This window comes from Podarcis muralis, chromosome 3 (genome assembly GCF_964188315.1).
Source record: "Podarcis muralis chromosome 3, rPodMur119.hap1.1, whole genome shotgun sequence".
Classification (NCBI taxonomy): Eukaryota; Metazoa; Chordata; class Lepidosauria; order Squamata; family Lacertidae; genus Podarcis; species Podarcis muralis.
In genome coordinates, this window is record NC_135657.1 from 27,083,088 (window position 1) to 27,106,932 (window position 23,845).

The 23,845-nt window shown below is 40.3% G+C and overlaps 1 protein-coding gene across 3 annotated transcripts in view; it reads left to right on the forward strand.

The window, feature by feature from the left end:
* Positions 1-23,845, forward strand: part of KCNK2 (potassium two pore domain channel subfamily K member 2) — a 90,844-nt gene that overhangs the window by 11,931 nt on the left and 55,068 nt on the right. For all 3 annotated transcript variants that reach the window (XM_077925586.1, XM_028724646.2, XM_028724647.2), the window contains exon 3: positions 11,445-11,556. In XM_077925586.1, coding sequence (XP_077781712.1) covers positions 11,445-11,556 — 112 coding nt within the window. The remainder of the gene's footprint in view (positions 1-11,444; positions 11,557-23,845) is intronic.

A 23,845-nucleotide genomic window follows, 5' to 3' on the forward strand; every position in this document is an offset into this window, starting at 1 on the left:
TGTCAGTGAAACACACTCACCTTACTTTGTCAAAATGAATACTTGAAGACCCTTTGGTAGTGCACTCATTCACATCTTCTTGCCACTATCAGGAAGATGAACTTAGTGATGTAATATGATCTATTATGACTTTCTCATTTCGTATTTTCATGATTCACACCATTAGCACAGACCTATAGCTTTTAGTTTTGTGTACCACAATAAAAATAATGTTTCAGACAGTGTGCAATAAGGGTAATCTTGAATGCCACTTTTACATTCATAATAATGCTAACACAATGCTAACACAAAAGTTAAAAATAATTAAAATAGGATGGGATAGGACCCAACTGGTTCAGAAAGAGGGCCTTTTTGGATAACTAGTTCACTATGCATACTTATAGAGAAAGAAAATGTCAACATACGATGAAAATAAATCCACAATTTTGCGTTTTCTGAATCATCCTATAAAGAGATTTTGCTACAAATAGGCAGTTGTTAAGTTATAGGGAATTCAAACATATTTTTCCAAACTAGTATGTTTGTTGCAAAGAGACCACATTTCCATAGCGGTGAGCCAGCACAACATCTGGGTTCCTCCTGGATCCTACACTGCCTCTGGAGCTTCAGGTAGCCTTGGTGGCCTGGAGTGCCTACTTCCCGCTCTGTCTGGTTCTCCAGTTGTGGTCCTTCTTGGAAGAGATGGCTTGGCCACTGTGCTCCATGCTGTGGTTACCTCCAGATTGGACTGTTTACAATGCACTCTACATTGGACTGCCCTTAGAGATGATGTGAAAAGGCAAACTGTTCTCAAATGCAGCAACCAGATTATTGGCTGGGGCTCAATTAGAACTCATAGAACCCTGTTTGAAATCAGCTACACTGATTGCCAGTTCATTTCTTGGACCAATTCAGAGTGCTCATGTTAGTGTTTAAAGTCCTAAATGTCTCTGGCATCAAATGTCTGAAGGACTGTCTCCAGGCTACTGACCTTCTTGATCTTCAGAGGGGACTTTCTTGGTAACCCTGCCCCCTCAGAAGTGTGGGGAGGGGTGGTCTAGGAGAAGGCATTCTCTGTGTTAGTCCCTAAATTGTGGTGCTCTCTCTCCACAGATTCCTAGCATATTCATTATACAACATATGTTGAAGACACACATCTTTACCCTGGCCTTTGATAGTTAAGGTATTTTGTTTTGTGGAACCCACCCCATTTGATGAATTTATACTAATTTGTACCATTTGGAAAGGTTTTACTTCTGCTATGGTTTTAATAAGAAAGTAAGATATTGCTGCCTATTGTTGTAACCTGCCTAGGGACCTTATGATGGAGGATATGTAAGCAGTCTTATAACTAAATAGAATAAATATACATAAATGAGACCACTCTCACAAGTCACAATTGTCCCAAGTTTCAGCCTAATTGTACACTTTCACCATCATCTCTATGGTGCAAGCACTGCATGGCTGACATTGGCAATCAGAGTGGCACCCACATTCAGTGTTCTACCAAAAAGTGTTAATTGGGATTTCATTTGGCTATATATGGAGCTGCTGGTGGAGAGATGGGTTTGCCGTTCTTTCTCATTTCCTTTTGCACTTCCCCTACATGCAGTAGGCCTTCACTAGGGGAATCTCTTTGGAGTGCACCATATGACTGAATGCCTAGCTCCACTTCCACCTTGCTTCTCAAATGCATCCTTATGAAGCAAATTCCATGCTTTATTTTGTAAAAGAAGTTGTTTGAAGCAAGAGGAACAACCAGCAAGTAGTAGGCCCCTTGCTTGGAGAAGATGGAGAAATGCTGTTGGGTGGCAGAGAGAAGGCAGAACTGCTTAACAACTATTTGTCTCTTATCTTCACCCAAATTGAAAGCACAGCCTATTGTTAACAGAATAAACAATGCAAGGAGGAAGCTGCAGCACAACATAGAAAAAGAGGGGGGTAAGGGAACACCTAGCTACTTCAAATGAATTCAAATCTCCAGGGCCTGATGAGCTGCACCCAAGGGTACTAAAGGAACTTGTGGATGTAATTCTTTGGGAATTATTGGAGAACAAGTGAGATCCTTGCAGACTGGAGACAGGCAAATGTTGTCCCATTTTTCAAAAAGGGGACAAAAGAAGACCTGGACAAAATAACTGAACCGAACAAATACTCATTAATGGTTCATTGTCATCCTGGAAAAAAGTGCCAAGTAAGGTGCCACAGGGTTGTGTCCTGGGCCTGTTGTTGTTCAACATAAAGGACTTGGATGAAAGTATTGAGGGGATGCTAATCAAATTTGCAGATGACACCAAACTGGGAGGGGTAGCCAAGGCCAATGAATACAATTGGGATTCGCGATAACCTTGGCAGATTAGAGAACTGGGCCAAAACTAACAAAATGAATTTTAATTGGGGAAAGTAGTGAGACTGAAAGGAGATATGATAGTCATCTTCAAATACTTAAGGGCTGTCACATGGAGGATTGAGCAAGCTTGTTTTCTCCTGCTCTGGAGGGTAGGACTTGAACCGATGGATTCAAGATACAAGAAAGGAGATTCCTACTAAACACCAGGAAGAACTTTCTCACAGGAAGAGTTGTTTTACAGTGGAAGAGACTCCCATGAGAGGTAGTGGATTCTTCTTCCTTGGAGGTTTTAAAGCAGAGGTTGGATGGCCACCTGTCGTGTATGATCTAGTGGAGATTCCTGCATTGCAGGGAGTTGGACTTGATGACCCTCAAGGTCACTTCCAACTCTACAGTTCTATGATTCTGGGATTCTTCTCCATTAACATGCTTTTGTCTCTCAACTCCTTCCTCTATAAATATCCAAAACCAGAGATTTAATCAACAATGAGGGACATCTTATTTCCTGTCATGCTTTTTGGTGTACACAAAGGATAATATTTTATACTCCAAATACTGCCTGATTGCTAACTAAAGTCATCTGTGGCACTTTTATAGTACTTACAAGATCAAAATAGGATGCTTTTAAAAACACAGACAATCTGCAGGGTTGCAACATCCAACACTCACAGGTGTGAGCTCTTTATGGGCTTATTCAGATGACTCAAAACTCTGGGCCTCTTTTCAGTATATGTCAACATTTTTTTTCTCTCTCTAAATGTGTGCATAGGTGAACTAGTTTTCTGACTTCAGTTATCAGAAGTCTAGGTCATATGCATTCCTGCAGTGAATGGGTTGTTCATGGAAGTTTTCTTCTTCAGTGGCCTTGTGCTATTAGTTCTACTGCTATTACTGCTATAAGAAAGATGGTGGACAAACAAGTGGTCAGCCAGTGGGAACAGCCATGCTGGATTTGGTTTCTAAGTAATGGGATTTCACTGATATAAATGGTTAGAAACTGGAATGTGTTGCACGTAACCACAGGCTAAATCATCACTTGTAAAATCAAACAGAAATATGCACAGCTTGAGGAACTGACCTTTTATGTCTGTCTTCATTTTAATGTAGTATTTCCCCAGGGAGACTTATTTTAACATGGTGATCCATCACAGCGTCAAATACATCTGAAGTTAAATGATTTAATGGGTTATCAGATTTTATAGGTTCCTGTGGCTACACACACACGCGCGCGCGCGCGCGCACACACACACACACAATTATGCGTAGTATAGCCAAAGTTGCAAGTGGGGTGACCACTTTCTTATCGGAAAGCCAGTGAGTTGTTTAAAAACGTGTGGTTTGCATTGTAATGCCTGATAATGCAATACAGTGGTGCCTCGCAAGACGAAAAGAATCCGTTCCGCGATTCTTTTCTTCTAGCGGTTTTTTCGTCTTGTGAAGCAACCCCATTGGCGGCTAAGTGGATTAGCGCTATTAGCAGCTTAGCGGGCTTAGCGGCTAAGCTGTTAAAAGGCTATTAACAGCTTAGCGGCTTTGAAAAAGGGGGGGAAAGCGGGGAAAAAATGGCGAGACTCGCAAGACGTTTTCGTCTTGCGAAGCAAGCCCATAGGGAACTTCGTCTTGCGAAGCGCCTCCGCGACGGAAAACCCTTTCGTCTTGCGGGTTTTTCGTCTTGCGAGGCATTTGTCTTGCGGGGCACCACTGTAATGTGCCCTGTAAAGTTCTATTGGTTTAATGGTTTGTTGTGTAATCCTACTGAGAACATTGCAGTTTCTAGGTGGAGGAATTTATGATTAGTCATGATTTTCCACATAGACACGAAATATATCTGTAAGAAACATCTTTAAGGGTGGAATGTAGGCTACCTGTATAAAACCAGGTTGAGAAAAGCTGACCTGAGTAGTGGAAACATAACACAAGTAAAATTTACTGTGACTCCTAGATAACAAAGCTATTAGGTAGTCAGGGCCTGCCCTTTAAAATAACTAGGTTGGCTGGGCCTATCTGGTCCCATCCTGAATTCCATCCCTGTGGAGAGCCACAGGTCCCCCATCCCTGAATTAAGTATTGTAAAGGTCCCTCAAGAATACACATGTATCATGTCTCCATACATCCTCTACTTTTCCCATCACATGACAAAATTCCACTTGAGTTTTTGAAACCCCTGCTGTGGTAACAGCCTTGTGAACAAACAGATTAGGTTATGTGGATGCCTTTAAATGAGTCTGTACATGTTTGAATTTGTAGAGTGCAAATAAAAACAAACAAACAGCTGATCACATGTTTGCTAGTGCTCAGTTGCTATATATATATATATATATATATATATGCAGGTTTTGGTGTCCTCGGGTGTCTTCCCGTGTAAAAGTTGGGGTGTCTAGGCGACGTTTCGACGAGGTCTCACTCGTCATCTTCAGGCTGGTGCTTTCGGCTTCTTGTTACTGGAACAGAGCAGGATCTCAGTGTTTGAGTTCCTATAAATACTGTTGAGGGGTGTGGTGTATAGCCTCCAATGTTCTGGGCAGAGAGGAAGTTCCCAGGCTAGTGTGCCTTTTCTTCTTTTGTTCCTTAATTGCTTGAGGGATATCTTGAGTGATTTCTTGAGTGATATCCTGAGTACCACTTAGGTGGGTCATTAGGTGTGGATTAGTTGCTAAAGCCTTTGTGTCTTGACCTCTTGAACTTTGTGAAGAGTTTTTCTGAGAAGATGGTTGTACTGCATTTAGTTGTGTTCTGGCTTGGCTTCGTGTATAGGGGCGAGCTGTGGTTTTGTGGCCTGTGCCAGCCAGATCTGTGTAGGGATTGCAGGGGGGTGCAGCATCCGGAGGTGCCACCATGGTTTGGCTACTGGATGGTGTCTGTAATTTATCTGTGGAGAGGGTCTGGGTTTGGGTCTGGTGTGGTTGATTGGTGATGGCGTTCTGTGTGCCTCTGGATCTGGTGTCAGTTTTTGTGGGGAGGGCTAATTTCCAGATGTCTGGCAAGCGGGATGTGTCGTCACGCTTGTTCATGTTGTGAGGGTGTTTCTCTATCTCGATGGCTTCCATGATTATTCTCTTGTGGTGATGTTCCATGTTAGAGAGCAATTTGGAATCTGCAAAATTAATTTCGTGTCCTGTTTCTTTCATGTGTTGGAAAAGAGAGGAAGTTTTTTCTTCTTTTTTGACGGCATTCTTGTGTTCTGCGATACGTGCATTTATTCGTCTGTTTGTTTGTCCAATGTACGTGGCTGGGCAGACTTTGCAGGGTATTTCATAGACCCCTTGGTTTTCCAACTGGATTTTATCCTTGGGGTTTCTGAGGATATTGGCTATTTTTTGGTTGGCGCAAAAGGCTGTTTTGATATTGTGTTTATGGAGGATTTTGCTAATTTTATCTGTAGTGCCCTTGATATAAGGAAGGAGGGCAAAAATCTACGAAAGCATATATATATATATATATATATATATATATATATATATATATCTACGAAAGCATATATATATATATATATATATATATATATATATATATATATATAAAAAATATAATATATATATATATCTACGAAAGCATATATATATATATATATATATATATATATATATATATATATATATAAAATATATATATAAAATATATATATAAAATATATATATATATATAAAATATATATAAAATCTTGTTTTTTCCATTGCCTTGGGCAGTTAATATTGGGACACTATTAACAGTATCCTCAGTGATGATAGCAATGCGTAAGTTTGAAAAATAAAAATTTAAGAATATACCTTTACTTTAGTTCTTATCTCAATCCAGCTTCAGCCAAAGAAGCTTTAAATCAATACCCTGCATAGATGCTTTCCTACTTCTTACAACCTCCAAAATGAATGGTTCCTCTATTAACCATACACTCATGGATGCTGTAGAAAGGGAAAGGGTAGAGTGTAATGCAGAAGGGACTGTCTTCTGGGTCATTCCTGCTGTTAAGAGCGAAAGCACTCAGTGCAGTGAAGCACAGGTACACCTAGGGCATTAGCTTGATGGTGTGGCTGCAGGGCAGGACAGTGATGAAGTGAGGGTTGAGTGGGCAAGCTAGCACATCCAATTTGGTGCTCCGATCGGTATGCCCACACAATTCCGGGCCCACCACCCTGTCGCATATGGTCCAGATAAGTATCACCAATGTCAATATTAAGAGGGCAGTATTAGTGCCACTGTGCTGGCCAACATTCCCTAGTTAACTTTTTACATGCCTGGGCAGAGTTTTTGATGCTGGTGGCTCTTACAGTAGTGCATGAATAAAAATGTTTTTGTTAGAAAGTGTCAAACATGTGGCTTATTCAAAGGTGGTGAATGGACTGGATTGACCAGAAATCTAAGCTTCATGTCATGAGATGGTTTTTAAACAAGTTATCATGTTGAAAATAAAACAATGGGCTCCACTGTGCCTTTGTAAGCCTTGGGCATGTCTGGAGGAGTTCTCTGTTACTCTGTCCCCCTGGCTTATGCTAGTATTAGTATATAGCCATGCTATGGAACACGTGAGCAGAATCCTAAGAACTTTTTGAGCTCTTGGACCCCTTCTTTTGGCTATTGCTCCCAACATACCCATATGGTTCAGCTGGGAGAAAAACCTACGTAGATCCAGTTTAGCTAAATAAAATCCCCAAATGCTTGAGTATGTATTGTGGTTATGACTAAGGTTGCCATATTTTTACACCTGAAAACCAGGACATGTCAGGAATTTTCCTGATGAATGGCAAGCCTAGTTATGACTATTTAAGTATATTGGGATTTTTCTGTTGTCAAGCACTTCAGTGTCCCTTCTTGGTGCTGAAAGGTGGTATAAAATGCTTTGATAACTACAAATAGATATCTCCGCCTGTCAGAATTATGAATGAACTGAATTGTTGTACAAATTGGTTTTTGGAATTGCTATCCGTACTGTTCATTATTATATGACTGTGATACACCAATAGCTCCGTAGCAGAGAAGGGCATACACTTGTTCTCTGCTACCCCAGAGGGCAGTACTAGATCTAATGGACTTTACTTAGAGGAATTTAGATTCAGGAGCATATAAACCTACCTTCTACTTAGTTGGATCTTTAGTGCATCTGGCTCAGTGTTGTCTCAGTAGCTCTCTAGGCTTCTGGACAGGTGGCCTTTCCCAGTCCTACCTGGAGACGATGGGCATTGAACTTGTGGCTTCTACATGCAGAGCAAATAATCTACCACAGAGCTATGGCCCTTTTAGTCTAACATTCAGTGGAAACCTCTTCATCAGGAATGCCTGGTGTGATGGGGCAGTGCCACAGAAACACCCTCCAGACACTGACATTGTTGTAGCTTATTCATTGGAGCTGGGACTGGGTGGCTGTGAGGCCAGGGCTGATGGAGCCATTCCATACTTCTATTGGTGCATTCATACAGCGCTGACCTCACTGCTGCACAGCCAGTGTCTGTCCAGGTAAGCTACGGACTGGTGTTGGGAGGGCAGCTCCCCAGCATTGCCCCCACCACACCGGCTGCTCCTGCTCTGTTGGGGATGCTTGAGTGTTGGATTTCCTGCATCAAGCAGGGGATTGGACTACATGGCCTAAAAGAGAACAGATAATAATTGAAATGGGATAAGTAGCTGGGGCAAGCTTTTCAAGTGTTTATAATCTGTTCAGGTTTCTGGTTGGGGATAGCATCCTTTAATTATTTCGCTAGGAAAAGCTTTCTTTTATTTTTTTTTGTTTCCATATATTCATATCTAGTATCTGTTTGATATTGTTATTTTGAGGACTGATTTATTGTATTTGATTGTAATTTGATTGTATTGATATACTATTTATCGCTTTGGGGGCCTTTGGGTTAAAAAGTTGTGCGCGTGTGCGTGCATGCCATAGCAGTCAACTTTCAGATTTGAAAATAAGGGATCAGCAGCCTCAAAAATAAGGGACCAGCAGCCTCACCTGTCCCGGGGACAGTCTACGGGATATCTAACAATCCGGGATAGCAGTGGGAAGCAGCGGGAAACGGTGCTGGAATAAGGGAATTTCCCGCAAAAAAAGGGAAGGTTGACAGCTATGGTGCATTCACAGAGAATACACACACACACAGAGAGAGAGAGAGAGAGAGAGAGAGAGAGAGAATAGAATCATGGAGTATATGCCTTTTGTCTACCCCATGAGCTATTCTGGAAGCACAACTACTCATAGGAAAAGGCATATTAGTGTCCCAATCCGAGGTTGGTGCAAATATGTACCAGAAATAATATTGGAGTTTGTATGCAAGTGAATAAATCCTATTTGTGGTGCTACAACTTAATCTGGTGCATAGGGATGTGATGCTAAGTATGTAGACATAGAAAGGCTTCCTTTTTAACATGGTCCTGGGTAGGCAAGAATTACTCACCCATGCCTAAAATTGTATTTTAAGCTGGGACCTCAGCTTTTGTATGTGCAGTGGTAGCACACCATTAAAGTATCTGGCTGGGCTGCTAATCCCTGGTATTCTTACAGCGCAGACAGAGGCAAGGCGACATGTTTGTATAAGAAGCAAGGCACATGCGATGTTATATGGGGCGGTTCTTCTTGCTCGCTTTTCATTACATGTAAATTGGACCTGAGCTTTATTGAAATGAGTGGTTCTTACATCTGTGTAATGGGTCTGATGGGGATATGTTCCCAGTGTTTCTATGATCGGGGGTGCAAGTCTGTAATTCTAAGCACCCTTGTTTTCAAATGAGTTCCATTAAAACCAGATCAGTGGAACTTAATGCAAAATTTGGAACTGGTGTCTAAAATAGGATTTATCAAGTGTGCAACTACAGATTCAATGAAATAAAGGTTTAGGAACTTTTAGACCTGCAGAATTATACCTAAGTTAATAAAGATAATAATAATAAATAAATAATAATAAAATTAATTAAGTTAGCACACTTTTGCAATACAGCTTTTAAAATCAGTTCTCAATGAAGCAATGAAAAGTAAAGTTCTTTCTTTATTATACTTTCCAGCTGCACTGAACATCAGCTTTATTTCAAACAAATTATTTTGAGCATGTATTTTTATTTTATCCGAAATCTTAAGTTTTTAACGTTGACATTAATATTCCAGTATTTTCTCCAGAAATGTACAGGACATCCTTATCCATAAAGCAATTTACTTCGGTGCAAGTTAGACAGCTCTCAAGAGTTGTTTTAATCATGAGTAATGAAGCAGGCAAGTGCATAAATACAATTTAGTGTGTAGGACCTCATTGATTTTATTGGCTGTTTCAACATTGAAACCTGTGGTTTTAGAGTTTTTATTCACAGAAGCATAACTCGACCAGGTCTTTCAAAAGGTTAACCCCAAATATGTTCCTAGTGGCAAAATCCCAGATATGCATTTTGCTTGCTTGCTTGCTTGCTTATTTATTTATTTGTTTTCAATCCCATCATCCCTCCCAAAGGAGCCTTAGTTGGCAAACAATAAAACAGATAGATGATAGATAGATAGATGATAGATAGGTAGGTAGGTAGGTAGGTTTGTGTGTGTGTGACACAAAGAGCAAGAGAGTGAGAGAGAGAGCACATTTAAAAGCAATTGAATATGCTAACAGTTAAATAACAAGAAACAGTATATTTTTCTATCAAATGCCTTGGTGAACAGGATTGTTTGGATTGCACCTGAATAGTCTAAGCCACTTAAGGCTAGTGCTAACACCTTGCCTTGGACCTGTTAGCTTACTGGCAGCCAATGGGATGCTTTCAGGAATAGTTACACATGGTCACCAACCCGGCAGCCTCATTCTGCACTATGCAGTTTCCTCTTATTGATAAAGAGGATATTGAAGTCTCCCAAGGCTATTCTCATGGGGTTCTCCTACATATCACCAGAACTGCCTCTGCCTGCTCAGAGGCAGGTTGTGCAGTGAGGTGGGTGGTAGACTTGTCTTTGCAATACAACACTAAGTACAAACACTTACATCCAGCTCCCAGATGGATTGGTTTCTTGGTGAGAATGATGGAATTTATGTGGATGATTGCCAAGCCTCCCCTCTGGTCTGTACTGTTGCTATACTGAGTACCCAGGCAGGCAAAATCAGGAAGGTCACAAAACCCCTAGCATGCTCACCTAGGTCTCAGTAATCCACACCAGGCCAGCTACCTCATCCAGGATGAAATAGTGAACGAGAGTTGCTTTCTTGTGGGCTGACTTGGCATTAAGTAACAGCACCATCAGGTGGCAGGGTGGTATCTAAACATCATGGCTACTCAAGTCTCTACGTGTGTGGGTGTGGGTGGGTAGGTGTCTGAGCAGGAACAACCAATGTTAAGTGTCTGCCATCTTCTTTCCTATGATGATACCCTCCATTCCATACCTTCCTCTCCGTAAGAACCTGGAAATATCAGAAGTTCTCCCACTTGCCTCCTCTGACCCAGGCATATGTTTTTGTTTTCACCATCTTCCTCGAAGCAACCACTCAGTAGGAGGGGGAGGTTTACCTGGCACCTGTTGACTTTCTAGAGTGTATCACACTTCTGTTCAAAGTGCCTTTCATTAGCCACAATAATCAAAGCCAGCCATGGCCTTTGGTGTTAGATCAGAGATGGAAGCTTCAGGCAGTTTGGAGTCCCAGGAATGCAAAACGTGACCAATACAGCAAGAGAGGAGGAAACAAAATGCTATGCTGTTAGATCTCCCAGGCTCTAAGTACGGTATATGTTGCATTGTATAATAGCCATTAAATGCCCATATGATAGTTCTCAGTTAGGATCAAGAGAATTTTCAGGAAACTTGAATTTAGAGGCTTTCTCTGCCCTCTAATATCAACAGTTAGCCTCTGCATTGAACCTCTAGGGACGCAACAATCAAACTCTTGATTTCATAGCAATATAAGACATGAAGAGTAACCAAGAGATGCAAAAATGAGTAATATTTTGAATTTAATTATATTTCAAGCTTAGGTTAGATGCTGCTAAAAGTGAAGCCAGTTGAATAACGCCACCCAAAATTTCTGTCTGTTTCTCTCTTTCTTTCATTGGCTGACATTTGAGAAGTTATTTTATCTTCACAAACCATACAAAACACTGTATTCTAACATTCTTGATTATGTTTCATAAATATTGACAAATATTGACAAATATCTCTTTAAACTTGCAGCAAGTAGTGGCAGCAATAAATGCAGGAGTCAATCCTAAAGGAAACACGTCTAACAGTCATTGGGATTTGGGAAGTTCCTTCTTCTTTGCTGGCACTGTTATTACCACCATAGGTAGGATAAAACTTATTATTCTATTTTGAAGAGTGTATTACCTAAAACAAATTTAGTTTACAATATATGTTTTCGTTTGGCAGATTTTGTTTGTCTATTTTAATAGTGTTTTTATATTTTAAGTTCAGATATGTTGGCAAAAACAGTTTTCATTAGACATGCACACTTACATTTATAAGATTCAACAAATGATATAAAAACTTTAATAGAAAGTAGGTTTATATGAAAGGTGCAGTTCATTAGTACACTGTTTACACCAATTATTTGATTATTCATGTTTTAAAACAAGCTTGTGCTTTTAAGCTGTTGATTTGGGTCTCTAGAAGTGACATAATTCTAGACAAATATTGTCTAGAATTAATATATATGTTCAATGTTTCCAACATTCTAAGTAATCAGCCTCTTTGGGAAATGCATTTTTATTATAAAGCTGTAGTAGGCAAACTCAGATTTAACCATAGTGGGTTGTATTAGGCTTTTAGTAGCGTGCAACAGCTCATGACAAATATTCTTCATAACCTTGTTAATGTTGTGCATCCTTCACTTCAGATGCTCAATGGGCAGTAGCATCATGCCAAACTAGACACAATGATGGCAGGTTCATGTGTTTAAATATGCACTTTGCCCCAGTCACAGAGAAGGAGGGATGAGGGGTGAGGCAGCTCCATATTTGACAGCAAAATGGACACACAGAGGAGGAATGTAGACTTCCCCCCTTCCCGGTGAAGGAGGCAGAAGTTTGCAATGTTATGAATGGCACGAAGAAAGAGAACTGAAAAAAAAGATCACTAGAAATATTATTGAACATTAGCTTCTCCAGGGTAACTGATTGGCAGTTGTTTAAGGGCATGCAACCCATGGTAGATGCAGGGGCGGCCTGGCCCGTTTTGCCACCTGTGGCAAAATGTGAAAGTGCTGCCCTGTGCATGTGCTGCATGCTATGTGCTACCCACTCCTCTGGTTGCCCCCGCCAAAGCCTCACTTACCAGGATCATGCGGCTGCAGCTTCCAGGTTCTGGCAAGATCTTGCAAGAGCCCTGTGACATTGACTTGCAGGACTCTCACAATATTTTGCTAGAAACTGGAAGCTGCCACGGCCACTTCTGTTTGCTTCTCTGGTGGTGGTGCGGGTGCCCCTTGGATTCTGCCACCTGAGGCAGCTGCCTCAGTCTGGGCATATAGTATTGTCTCTATAACAACCTGTTTTAGAGCTGGCTTGCTTAAACTGTCTTCTGAATGCCCTACAGTCACTAATGGCCTGGTGCACATCAGCTGCTTTGAATATGGAACAAACCGCCTTCAGTATTGAATAGGATAATGTGTGTTTAATGGTAGCTCCTCCCGAGACTTTGCAATAAATTCAAATCCCACACCAGGTGTGACGATCTCCAGCTTTCTTCTGGTCTTTACAATATAAGGTCGTGCAAAGCTACTTCAAGTCCTAAAACTAAAAAGATAGCAAGCAATTATTGGCATTCTGGAAGGTATGCCATGGTTGATGGCAGGTTTGAGCTAGCACTTAACAGACTAAAGTAAATCCTTGTAGATCCACATTTGTGATTAGAGACCTGGTCTATGAGTTCAAACGAAATTTTATTGTAAATAATGTTTCTCTCTCTAGTCTATGTCCCCTGTGGGCACAAGCATTTCTTCTGAGGTCAGAACATTTTCTATCTTGTTATGTAGTTTATTGATTCAGCTGAACAATGGGGAATTGTACTATTAACCCTCTTCCTGCTGGCAGGGTGGATATGAATATGATGCATTCATATGAAATATGTGCAGAGCTGCAAATTTGAGCTGGGTATCAGTGGTTTGATGTGTGGCTTGTCCTGCTTGCAACTGACCATGCTGTTTGAGGCCCTGAAGCTTCTAGGTCTGCATGCGTACAAACCCTAACAGTTGTAACAGTGTCTGTTGCGTGTAAACAAAAATGTGGTAATCAGGGCTTGAAGAGCCAGTAGAAGCAAGAACTGGGGTAGCCATGAGAATGGGAATGATGCCAATGGGGTGTTCAAGCATGTGATAGTAGATCATAACATTCCTCTTATTTTCAAATGTTGGAACAATTATATGTATTAGCTCAGAAGTTTGAGCTGATATGTATTAGCATCAAAAGTTTGATGGAGGTAGAGTTAAGGTTTCTTCGTTGTTGCGAGGTGGGGATGGTGATGTATGTGGATTTTTCTTTCAAATAAACATTTCTAGAGCGCTGGCTGCCTAAGTTTCCTGATCTGAAAAAAACAAAACCCATGGGCGGAGTTGCCTTTTACTGCTCCAACCTTGGTGCCTCTCTCTTCTTTCTCTTGGTAAGGATCTGTGATGCACCAGATCGGAGGTCAAGTCAGCAGCGGTGCCCCATCATGCCGTCTGCTGCTGTTTCTCACCTCTTGGATAATTTTGCATGCAAATTCTCTTTTCATTAATTGATGGAGAATGCTAAGTACACTAGCTATGTTCACATAAACTAGCTTCTGTACACTTAGCAAATCTTCTAAATTATGCTGATGCAAGTTCCTTTGTTGCATCCTTCTCATTGGTGCAAGGAACAAAAGCTACCTTTAAAAATGCGCAAAATGTTGCAACGCTGTGTTCTCTGGAAGCCAGAATTGGCCTGTTAATGAGAGAAAGAGGAAGAGAGAGCTTACGTTACAGCTTCTGGCTTTGCATATGTTGAGTACCACTTTATTAAGCAAAGTGCCAAGGGAAGGTCTGAATGAACTGTAGTGTTGTGAAATGTTAGGCAAATATTCTACTTGACCATTTTGAACAAGTGAAAATTCTGCCTGATAAAAGAATCCAGGGAAATAGTTTTCAGATCATGAGTTCTAAGAACCAATTATCACATTATTGAACTGGGAGGACACCAGCTGGAAAACTGACCTTGTTTACGATTCAGCCCCAAGTCACTTTGGCAATGTATTTTGTTTGCTTCAACAATTTATATGCTGCTTAACTGTAGTGCATAACAAGGTTACACAAGGTACGATATAGATAAAATCAGTTAAAACACACATCATCCATGCTCAGAACTTAGAAACGTTAGAAGCTTCCAAATAATAATAATAATAATAATAATAATAATAATAACTTTATTGTCAATGTACAACCTGTGTACAATGAAATTAAAAGAGCTATTTGAGCATGGAACAGACTGCCTTGGGTGGAGGTGGTGGACTTTTCTTTTGCTGGAGGTATTTAAACCTCACAACAATAAAGCAAGCTTGACTTCACATCCAGCGAAGATCTAACAACAGAATCCCATGCAAATATATACTCAGATGAAAGCCCTGTTGTGTTCAATGGTGCTTACTCCCAAGAAATAAAGTTTGTGTTCAGCTAACTTCCAGGCAAGTGTGCTTAGGATTGTAGCCTTAATCATGTTGCGTTGTGCTAGACATATAGACTGGAGTCACTGTGTGCTATGTTACATCTTTTTATGGTTCAAGTGTTTCGTTTGTTGTTGTTTTTTGGAGTACTGTATTTTGAAAACAGTTGTGCAGATCGTTATGAGTTGTAATTGCCTGGAATGAGGCACAAAGGTGGGATAGAAATATTTAAATAAATAAATACCAAATAATTCCTAATCGAGCTTATGGAGATTCTCCCCATCCTTATCTTGACCACTGCACATGTGAGATAAGCAAGTATCCGTTCTATCCAAACAAGACTTGTGGGGTGTTGGTGGTTATGGTGGGGGAGCAGAGTTATACTGATTTGGATAACTTTATTTCCTTTTCTCTCTCTGCCACTCTTCTTGCAGAAACTGACCAAGTCTGGAATGAAGTCTAGTCTTGGCTAGAGTAGGTTTGAGGGACGGGGGGGGGGGTGTACAACAGAGTGGCAGTACAGACAAAATAGTATCTTCAGTTCTGAAGTATTTTGAAAGCTAGTACATATTTCTCAAGGGAAACAATGGTTTACCAACAAGTAAAGCAGCTGAGTTTGCTCACCTGCTCAACAGGCTACAATCTTCTGTTATATACAGTGCTTTTTTTCCTAAAAAAAATGTTTAGGGGTACTCTCATTTTCCTACTCATATTGAAATACTGCCCTTCAATGAGGCCAAACTTAGATTCACAAAATGTTTTAAGGGTATGTGTACCCCTGCGTCCCCCTAGGAAAAAAAGCACTAGTTGTGTGTGTTTGTGTGTGTGTGTAGTCACTTTTCCAAATTGAGGCAATATAACATCTCAAACATGTTAAGCAGGGCTAGTCACTGACAAAGATGAAATAATATAGTTAAGAATGAAACCCCAAAGTATTCTTAGTATATCTATGCTGTTTCTCTTTTTATGATTCTCAACTACTCTCCCCTTCCAACATCCCCTTTTCTCTTTGAGTATTGATTCTTTTTGACCTTGCATTCACTGTTTCATGCAGTCAAAGATCACATTCTTCTAACCCCCCCCCCCCCAAATCTTCCTCAATGACACATTCCAAGCTGTATTTACAGATTCCAGAAAAAGGCACCCCCCCATCCCCTCCCAGTAACGTATTGGAATGTAAAGGGCTAGCAAGGGTCAAATTAAATATGTCCATTTGGAGAATATATGGGAAGAGGGTGCTCCCTGAGGTTGCATGGCATGCGCAAGTAGCAAAACAATAAGCCTGTGTTGGGATAATTATCTACATTTTCTGGCAAGTGTCAGCTGATAATAGCTCTAGAAGCTCATTATATCATGAAGCTATTACCTACTACAGCAGAGCTGGAATTTTGTCATGCTTAAATTTTGGTTCTAAATATGGGCTTTTGACAGTTGATATGAAAACAAACAAACAAAAAACCTCTGAAGCATTTTAATTCTGAAATTGAAATTTTGGAGGTCTTTTTTTTAAAAAAAATGACCACACCTTTTGAAACATAGTTATTTGTATTTATTTATTCAATATAGTTAAAGCAATAACTTCTGGGGTGGGGGCTTTCTTTAAACTAGCTTACAATGATATATAAATTGAGCATATTTATAACAATATGTAAAAAAAAAAATTGACACAAAATAACCATGAGGTGTTTTGCATGATGCCGTAAGCTAAATCTTGACGTAGTAGTGAGATCGTGTTGTATGGTGTGGTTTATTTATATACTACTTCTCAGCCTAAGGTTCCCAAAGCAGTGAACAATATTAATACAAAATAAATATACAGTAATACTACAATACATAAAATACACCAGTCAAAACAATACAAATAGCAACAGAATTTTCAGTGTCCAACCTTGGAGGTGAGTGGGGGAGAATAGAATGTTCCACTAAGTATAGGTCCAAGGAAGGTAATGCATACCAGAAGCAGCCTCCTAACACTTCCAACTCCAGCAGATGTGGAGAGCCTGTCAAATCCCAGTTGGAACAGATTTCCACAAATGGGGGGGGGGGGGCACCACTGAAAAAGCCTTCTCCTTTGTGCCTGTAAGCATGAATGCTTTTACAGGTGGGTATACAAGTTCTTAGAAGTTGATTTCTGCATGCAGGGATGCTGATATGGATGGTGGTCATCTGGTCCAAAACCATTTAGGGCTGTAAGGTTAACACCAGCACCATAAATTGAGCACAGAAATGCACTGGCAACAACTGTAACTGATACAACATAGTTATCATATCATACGTTCTTACCGCCAAGCACCTAGCAGTACCCTGTTGGCTGCATTTTGCATGGATTGAAGTTTCCAAGCCATCATTAAAACTGCATTACACATGGTAGCCTAGGCTGGTGTCGCTAGTGCACGGGCAACTAAAAGCATTGCCACAGGGTCACAGTACACCAGAATAAAGTGGTAAAAAGCCCTCCTGGCCACCGCTGTAATCTGAACTTGTCTTGTTAGCACTGAGTTCGGTGGAATTCCCAAGCCCAACATTCTGTTTCTAGGGCGGCTCATTGTTCAAGGACATTCGCAAGCAGATGTGATTGTCTTAGCCACCACTAGTATCTGGTGTTCAGAGGCAATATACTTCCCTTTAGGTCTATGAAGCAGCAGCTGAAGGGTTTTCTTGAGCAGGCATCTAAAGAATTCATAAAGCTAAATATGCACTGTTTTTAGTGGTGCCATGACTGGTTCTGTCAAGCAGGCTTGTGGTTTTGTTTGAGTATAGCGACAAGTGGTTGTTCACCTAAGATTGGTCTATTTTTGAATTCTGAGACGCAACACATTTTCCAGAAAAGTTCTTACAGTCAGTAACAGCACTTGAACCCTGACTAACTCTTGCATTCTTTCTTTCCTCTTGGATACTTGGGTTCTTGACCAAACTTTAACAAGACCCTTATAATCCAACATGGCATGCTTCAAGTATCTCTGGATGTATCCCAATTCTGTAATGCTGATTTTCCCTGAAATGATTTCTCATATGCATTCTTTTTTTGTTTTCATTTGAAGTCCCAGATCATATTGGTGTGTTATAGTCCAACACTGAAAAGAGCAAGGATCAATTCACACAAATGATCTAGGTGCTTGAGGCAGAAAATCCAATTAAAGCTTCTCACAAAAAATGTATAGCATAATGCAAATTTGGCTACCTCAATCTGCTCACACCTTAAAGCAGAGGTGGGGAGCCTGTGGCTCTCCAGATGTTTCTGGACCACAACTCCAATCATTCCTGACCACTGGTCATACTGGCTAGGGGTGATGGGAGACCAACAACCTCTGGAAGACCACAGGTTTCCCATAATCATATGTCATAGTTTCACTATCCTTCTGCAACTATGCTGGAACCGTACTGCAATAAGGGATTTAGCAATCCTGTGCTTAAATATATATCTATATTCCAAAAATGAAATACAATTAGTCAAACCTTTTCCGATATATAATTCCCAGATAATCAACTTCCCTTCCACCCTTCCATGGTTTCCTCTAATTATCTATTGCTGCTGCATATTATAGATCATCTATACCTTCTTCCTCCACCTTATTCTCAGAAAAACCTTTACTGCTGAGCTTATTCCAAACCTGCAAGCGTCTTAACATGCTTATGATAATTTTAAAAATAATCTACAAACATTTTCCAATCCTCCTTGAAGGCTGCCTCGTCTTGTTCTCTAATTTATTTTACAGTACTTGTTAAACTTGCTAATTCAGCATATTTCATCAATTTCAACTTCCACTCTTCTTTCGTAGGAGCTTCATCCTCCCACCATTTTGGGGCATATAGTACTCTTGCTGTAGTAGTCACATACAGAAACAAACTCCTTTGATTATTTGGTACATCAAGTCCAATTATCCATAGGAGAAAAGTTTCTGGTCTTTTTGGGAGAGTCCTCTGAAATATTTTTTTTGCTGTCTCATTATGTATCATCTCCCAAAATCCCTTTGCTATTCTACCACATATGATAAAATGTACCAGCAAATGTACCTATCCCTATTCAGTTCTTAACTCAGGGATAGGATTGCACTGGTCAGAAAAGCTGGGTTAATATTCTTTATATTTTTAGTAACTGAATTTTTGAAACTTGGATATTTTCTCTTGAGTTAATGGTTCAGGATTGTTTTCTTCTGAATCATCATTGCATTTGGGAAGAAATACTTCTCCAAACCCCAGTTAAAGGGCTCTCAAAAACTGTAGTGGCTTTTATAGGAGAGCTGAAGTAAATCTATCCTTTATTTGCTTGATTCTTGTCATGTTTTCAGAACTAGAACTGCTGGTACCTTCTGTCCCCTATGCTTTATGAAATCACAAATGTGCCAATTCTAATCCTTGCACAGATGTGCCAGCTATAGCCTTTTGTTGATACCTTACAAGTTTACAAAGCTATTCTTAATTTCTGATTTAAACATTTGCATGTTTGCACACCTGTCTTTTTATGCCATCTTAGTGCATGGTTAATGTAACCATTAACTTGCCCCACACACTTTTTTTAAAAAATAGAAATAAATCTGTCCTGCAGGTGATCAAACTTTTCTAAAAATAGCACACTGGGCTAATTAAAATGGAGTTGTCCCTTTTTATCACATGCTGTGGAAGTCATGAACCCTGAGTGGCAAATATATAATTACAAGGTGCAATGTAATAGCTTATAATTCAATTTAGACATCTGTTTAATGAATAGGAAGCAGATAGTGTTGCAGTTTGTCAGTCACATGGATAATTGATCAAAACAAAACATGCCAGACCAAAGGCTCTTTTATTTTTTCATGTGCTAATAGATTGCAGGGGGAAGAGATTTAAGTCCTGCATGCACATGTTCCTTAATTGTGTGCCAGTTTATGCGCCAACTGAGAACTGCATCTACAGTTTAATCTGGGGACCAATTAACATGCTGCCCTTGATATGGATGCTCCATGCCAGCTGAGCATGTCCTCATCAGAAAGTGATATTGGTTCTGCAGGACCTCTGAACACCCCATGATTTAAGGTTGATGTAAAGGTTACTGTTATAGCTGTTCTGCCTAGCAGTTACCAATGAAACCATAGATTGCATCTTGAGCTCATCCACACTTACCTTTCCTCTATTCTTTCCAGGTGGTGTCCACTCTTTAAAGTTTTGTGTCCAAGTTCCCTTTATTGCCTTTTTTCTTTGCTCCAGAGCTATCCCCACGAGAACCCGCTTCTTAAAGTTCAACTGGAACAAATGGCAATCTGTGGAGAACCCAAATTGACATTTGCCCCAATTGAGCACTAAAGAATGGATTTTCACAGAGAAAGCTGTGGGGCAAAAGCCTTAAGTGTGGACCTGTGCCTGGAAACAGCAAGGCGAAAGGCAAGTGTGAATAAGCCCTCAGTTGCTGCATTGCTACAGAGTTGAGCAGCTTTTGACTGCCATGTGCAAGAAACTGCAGCATCCTGATTAGTTCAGACATAGCAAACAGTGTTTTTTGTTCTAAAACTAGAATATAAAGCCAAGAACAGATCTCCATCCATGAAGATAAAAGCACAAAGGCATACATTGAATCCAGCTCACGCAGACCTCCTTTCACTGCAAATTATTCATTTGAGAATTATAATTTTTTTCAGAGAAGCTTCAGAACTTCCATTGGGGAATGGAAACAAATGATATAAATGGGCTGCAAAAGGGAAATCTTACTTCATCATTGTTTTGGAGTTCACTGATGGTGTCAACAAACATGTAACTTGGGGTGATCTCATAGCTGTTAAATAGCTGGAGTTACAAAAGTATGTTTTAGACTTTGTTCCAGGAAGCTTATCAGAGGAACTATAGTGAAAATATCAATTATGGTGGTCAAACGTCCTTGAAAAAAAGGTTGTCCTCCTCCACTACCACCACCCATGGAGTCTATAGCCATGGAGGAGTGTTGGGTATTTTACATTGTGCACTCTCAATCTACTTGTGGTGTTGGTGAGTACCATTGGGTTTAGCTTAAACAGCCCAGAATCCCCTGCAACATGAGGGGAGTCATTGTAGACCAATCAATATGGAAAGTATTCCCTGGTCTTAATGCCACTTAAAAGTCTGTGTTAGCATATGGATAGCATAATAAAGTGATGTACTGTTACAAAAAGAAGTGGGAAGAAAACTTCCAACCCATGCCAAATTTAACTGACAATCATAAAAAGAGGAAACTGCTTTTATGACAGTAAGGCAGCCGTCTGTCTCCTCATCACAGACAAGTCCAGTTAAACATGAGGCAACTTGGCTGCCAAACACCAGGAAAGCAAATGAGGCAGACGTGCCAGATTTACAGTGCCTTCCATTATTATTCTACCCTGACCTCTAAAACCAGTTATGGGAATGCTACACATATCTGCAATTTGCAGATTGCATTATCAATATTTATCTGTTTATTTAAAACATTTACAGAGTACCTTGCTGCCTGATGAGAGGTCTCCATGTTAACTTACAATAATACAAGAAACTTCTAGTTTTTGAGGGGTTTTTTCAAGGCAACTATTAAGTTGTGGGTGAACATATCCGATGACATAGCAATTCTTCAGACAGCTCTTGTTTATTCACAGGCCAGAACAGAATAGGGCTGAAGGATTCAGCCAACCTGCTTATATAAAGCTCAACTACATGGCAACAGTAACAACTTTCTGTAACTATCCAATCACTGAACGTCACTTTCAATTCCTTATTTGCATATGCGGACTTGAGTGAAAACTATCTACAGTATCCCCCTGCTGGCCCAGGGTGAGAACTTCAGTACATAACAGCAACATTGAGCAGTTGGGAGGTCTCTGTTTCCCCTTTGCCAGTGTACTGTTTCTTCTTGGCACCCAGCACAAAACTGGGCCAGGTACCTGGCGGTCCTTTCAGAAAGGTGTAGCAGATTCAGGGGAGGTAGCTGCTTGAGGTGGGCTGGTCTGTACATCCCAAATATGCTCTCATAAATGAATTGTCTTTGAGGGGGACCCATTGTGGGTATACAACCTTAGGATTTGTTTATCTTTTGGTGGCAGTAGCTAGATCATTTATAGCCCAACAATGGAAAAACTCAAAGGCTCCGAATGCTGGACTATGGTATTGAAATTTATGGAACATAGTTATAGCTGAAAAACTCACTCACCAAGTAAGACTTCTAAAAGGACCTGAATATCCCAAGTAATTTTATGCAAGAATGGAGTAGCTTTATCATACAGTAGTTACAAAATTGTGGTCATCCCTTATTTGCATATTTGGAAATCAGACTGAGAGGCAATAACTGAGTAACTTGAATGATTTTCCTCGTCTTTGTATGGTATATAATTTTTGTATTACATTTTGTAACCGATGTTTCTTAAGGAAAAGAGTTGAAAGGTGTATAGCACTCCCCCTCCCTGCAATTGAGCAGACTTGTCCATTCAAGAGAGCAGCTCTTTTGGGTTCCTTATGGCACCCCTGGCTGAAGCAGGCTAGCCTGCAGTTCTGTTGACATTCAAGTATGGGTAGAATGCTGCTCAAAAGATTTCCGAAATTACTACTGAATTCAAAAACCCCATAGTAATCCAAAATTACTTTTAGAATGGTCCTTGGTAGCTTTTATTGTGTCAGAAAGCAATTTTGGAAAACATAGCTCGAGACATTATTTTCCACATCTCATGCTCTGATTCATTTATATTAACATATCTCTGAACAACCAATGGAACGTGAAAGTGCCTTATGCTACTATTGCTGAGGGGGGCAGGGACGAACACAAGATTGCAAAGAGACAAGCCTCTGTCTTGCTCATCCAGGTAAAACTGGTGATGTCAAGAATGTTTCATTCATTCACCAAATCATTAATTTTTCGTTATGTCTTTCAAGGCCTTGACCCTTCAGCCAAGAATGTTGAAATGTGCAAATTTAAGTACGCATCCAAGTGTTTCAAGGGTCACAAAGTTATTGCCTTAATTGAAACCATGTTTAAAAATAGAATGCCTTGCACTTTGCATAAATAAAATATCTACGTGGATCTGGAATACTGAGCAAGCTTGCCACTTTAGGTTGGAGTCCTTCTAAGGAGGGCAGTGGCTCAAAATAGCTGTATTTATTATAGTAGGTCTGGACAGTGCCTGAATATTATGAAAGCTGGATGCTCTTTGTTTCCAGGGCTAGAAAGGAAGTAAAAACTCCCCCTTCAGCCACTCCAATGTTGAACGCTTTAGGATAACCCAACTATTTACGCAGCAGCAATGCTCCCTTCCAAGAGAGACATGTTTGTACACCAATTTCTATAACAGCTGGCATTTTCAGACTGAACGTCTTACCTGAGCATTAAAAACCAGCTTCTCCTGCTTTATAGTACTGTTTCATGATATATGTTTTTTCCCCCAGTTTATTTTTGTGAATTGCATGAGAAGGATCGTTGCACATGTATGCTTATTATTATTACATACATGTTGGACCTGCAACAAAAAGGTGTATGCTCACCTCAGCAGTGCCTCCCCCCACCCCCGGTCACTCTGCATTCAGTGGCTATTGCATATGTTTGTTTGCTCTGGGACTTTTCTGGATGGTGAGAGGAAGGAGGAAACCCTACCTTTTAAAAATGTGCTTGGTGGTGGGATTTTTTTTAGTACTTCTGCAAACCTCAGGGCTTCCCTGAGCAGGGTGATATCTCTTTCTCTCTTTCTCTCTTGTTTCTTACTGGAAAAATCTACCAGCTATATAACATAAGGCACACAATGTACTTACCAGATAATAAAATACAGCAAATTCTTCATTCAACCATGCCATCTACTCATGATAATTAACCACTCCTTAATAGTGAACTCAGGTGGCGAATGTGGATGAGATTACAGCCAAAGCATGACCACCATTTGGACTTTCAGTCAAAGGCCCACCTACTCCAGCATTCTGTTCACATGGCAGCCATGAGACGCTTGAAAGGCGGGACCTGAGTTCAACAGCACTCTCCCCAGTTGTGATCCCAGCAACTGGTATTC